Source organism: Poromitra crassiceps (assembly GCF_964638095.1).
Source record: "Poromitra crassiceps genome assembly, contig: HAP1_SCAFFOLD_196, whole genome shotgun sequence".
Lineage (NCBI taxonomy): Eukaryota > Metazoa > Chordata > Actinopteri > Beryciformes > Melamphaidae > Poromitra > Poromitra crassiceps.
The window spans coordinates 159,176-162,500 of NW_028152189.1; the positions used below are offsets into that span (position 1 = coordinate 159,176).

General features: G+C 39.9%; 1 protein-coding gene across 1 annotated transcript in view; it reads right to left on the reverse strand.

Annotated features, from left to right (window-relative positions):
• Nucleotides 1–1,594: 1,594 nt before the first annotated feature.
• Nucleotides 1,595–3,325, reverse strand: part of LOC310770725 (ras association domain-containing protein 4-like) — a gene marked incomplete at both ends in the record, with an annotated part of 9,966 nt that continues 8,235 nt past the window's right edge. Inside the window, 2 exons of the mRNA XM_083663445.1 lie at nucleotides 1,595–1,696; nucleotides 3,263–3,325. The exon at nucleotides 3,263–3,325 is cut by the window's right edge and continues 59 nt beyond it. Of these exons, the coding sequence (XP_083519571.1) occupies nucleotides 1,595–1,696; nucleotides 3,263–3,325 (165 nt within the window). The remainder of the gene's footprint in view (nucleotides 1,697–3,262) is intronic.

Here is a 3,325-nt window from a genome sequence, read left to right on the forward strand (position 1 = left end):
ATGCACACGCTCGCTCGCACACACACACACAAACAAACACACAGCTCATGGGAACTTGCTGGCAAAGAGGGTCACTTAGATGGAACAATGCTAAACCATGCTGTACTAGTTTCTGTGGAAGTAGAGGAAATCATAAAGATGGCTGTTTGTTCGTGGGAACAATCAGAGCTGTAATAGGTTATCGTGTTTTACTGTCAAGAGATCCAAAAGCATTTAGAAAGGCACGGCTCAAATTGATTTATTACATCATGTCGTCCGTATTACATCCGTGTCAGAAAAACATTGCCGAAATCATCTTGTAGTTATACATATTTGCAGAGTCCAACCTGTTATGAAAGATCTTTCGTAAAAAAAATGTGAATACAGTATATCAATATATATTGATCTAAAAACAAGCAATAACATCAACCAAATGCAACATTATACAAATTGTAAAGAGATATTCTAAAAGTAGAAGCACATTGGTGTATCTATGATATGGTTATATTGCAGCCTTTAATTCTACCTCTACATTCACTAACTGTACAATCAACAGTGAGCATGCTGTGCTGCCACAGTGTCCTTCAACCTTTTCTCTCTCTCTCTCTCTCTCTCTCTCTCTCTCACACACACACACACACACACACACTCACATACATACACACACACACACACATAGGGCTAGGGGAAACAATCGATACACCATAGTATCGCGATATTTTGCCTGATGATATTGTATCGATATTTGGACGCCAAGTATTGATATTTTATTATATAATGTGCAAATAAACTGTTTGCTATTACAGTACTAGAATAATATAATCAATTGCTTTTTCAATTGATTCCGTCTACTTGACAATGTTGCTGCAATAAAATGGTTGAAGTCAGATGAACAGACTGGAAAATTGATCTTATATAAACCAGATGTTGACAAAGTTTTAATATTCAATATATCGCAATACTAGCATATCGCAATACTATCGTATCGTGACTCAAGTATCGTTTTAGTATCGTATCGTGGGCATCTGGTGATTCCTACCCCTAACGACACACACACACACACACGCGCGCACACACACACACACACACACACACACACATACAGAGACAGACACACACACACACACACACACACACACACACACACACACATACACACACACACATACACACACAGAGACACACACACACTCACACTCAGTCACTGGTGTGAGTTATGCCCTGAAGTTGATGTCGAATCATGGACTTCAGGAGAACGACAATAATGCTATTAAGTCTCTCTCGATTTAACACGACACAAATAAATGTGTGTAGTCAAAATGAAGGAAAAACAGTAGATAACAGAAAAGAACCCTCTAACTCATGGTTAGAGGGTTGCAATCTCAGTCATGTGAGTTAAAGAACGAGACAACTTGGCACACAGTGACGATTACAGTTGAACAACAACACTGTCCTGCAGTGAACTCTTCCCCCGTTTGGATCAGCTGAAGGCCAAAGGCAAGACACTGGCTTCACATTCTACAAATCCTATGTGTTGTTACAGAAGTTTGGCTGGGAGGTCTGTGAGAGTTCTGCATCTGCAGTCTACAGAGCAGAGTGAGACTTTGCTGTTGAATTACTTTTTGGTCAGTTTGGTGATCTCACGCTCCTCTTCCTCCTTGAGCTTCTCAACGAAGCTGTCCAAGACAGGAATCTCAAACTTGATGTACTGGGCAACCTGAGGAGAAAAGGACGGAAATGTACGAGCATGAGAAGCCGACACTGGCACTGATTATGAATATGATACCTGATTACATGATTATTATGTTTTTTGTTTATTATAATGACCTCTATTAATGACTTCTGGAAGCACATCAATGCCTCCAAATCAAACTAGTCTATAATAGTCGGTCACTGTCAACTTCCCCCCCTTATCACAAAATCAAAACAGTCAACACGGGTCGGGCATCGAGAACCGGTTCCAAGGAATCGATTCTGCTTATTGATTCCTAAACAAATTCTGTGTGCAGAACATATTTGAAAACTGAGTTCCCAGTCCAAACATATCAAGCGGTATGTTGTAGGGGTGTCAAAAATAATCGATTATAAGATGCATCGCGATGCGGACCTGCACGATTCTGCATCGATTCACAAATGTCAAAAATCGATTATTTAAAATAATAATAATAATAAAATAAAATATAATGGAAGTACATGCAGTTGTTTATTTTAATTATGGATCATAATACAATGCAATTCTAAATGCACTTTTATTTTAAAAGAAGCCACACAGTGAGAAAAAAGAAAGTGAGAAAAAATAAATCATGTATTGGGGAAAAAAGTGATGCATCGATTTAAGATGCATCGAGATGCATCGAGATGCATCGATAATGGAATCGAATCGTAGCCCTCTGAATCGTAATCAAATCGAATCGTGAGGCCAGTGAAGATTCACAGCCCTAGTATGTTGTATACAAAAAAATATAAACTGTTGGTTAAAAAAAAAAAAAAATGACAAGCAATGTTATGATAATATGAATATGACTGAATATGGCTTGGGTAATAGTTTATCAAAAAAACATCCCCCCCCCTGCCTGTGAAATAAGCATGTGACCTGTTTTGACCCTGCCCCTCAAAGAATCGGTATTGAGAATCGTTGAGAACCACAATCGATAAGCGGAATCAGAATCAGAATCCAAACGATACCCAACCCTCGTAAACAGCCTTCAACAAAAGAATGACACCATCCCAGTGGAGTGTAAATATAGAATGGCATAGCTCTACCTGCTACCATATCTCAACTCTAATTAGTGTGTTACAGTAATAGGCCCTTTTCACAGCATCCACTTTGAGGTGGTAAAGCAGGAAATAAAGCCGGTGTAACCAATAACATTAATGAGGGCCCTGGCCCTGGAAGACCTACATGGAATGGTATTGGTCACACCCGCTTTACTTCCTGCTTCACCACCTCGAAACAGTTGGTGTGAAATATCTATATATACAGTGAGATTCTCCCTGTGAGACTCGAAACCTAGAAGAATGCTTTCCTCATCAACAATACTGTTTTACTTTCCCCCGACTTGCATACCGTTAACAGACAGGCATCTCAGTCCATTGTCACATCAGTCTAAAAACAGGACCTATTTCCCCTGCTTGCTAAAATTAACCCAAGTGTCTATCCTTGGGCCATTGTGTCATTGTGTGTCTGTGTTGGAGAGAGGAGAAAAATAAAAAACGAGGTCACTTGGTGTGAACGAGATGGGGATAGCGATAGAGGGAGTGGTGGCAGGAGGCCCAGACTCACATCATATGTGACCTCCTCTCCCAGGTCGGCCTCTGTGATGAAGATCTTGGAGATCTTCTCACA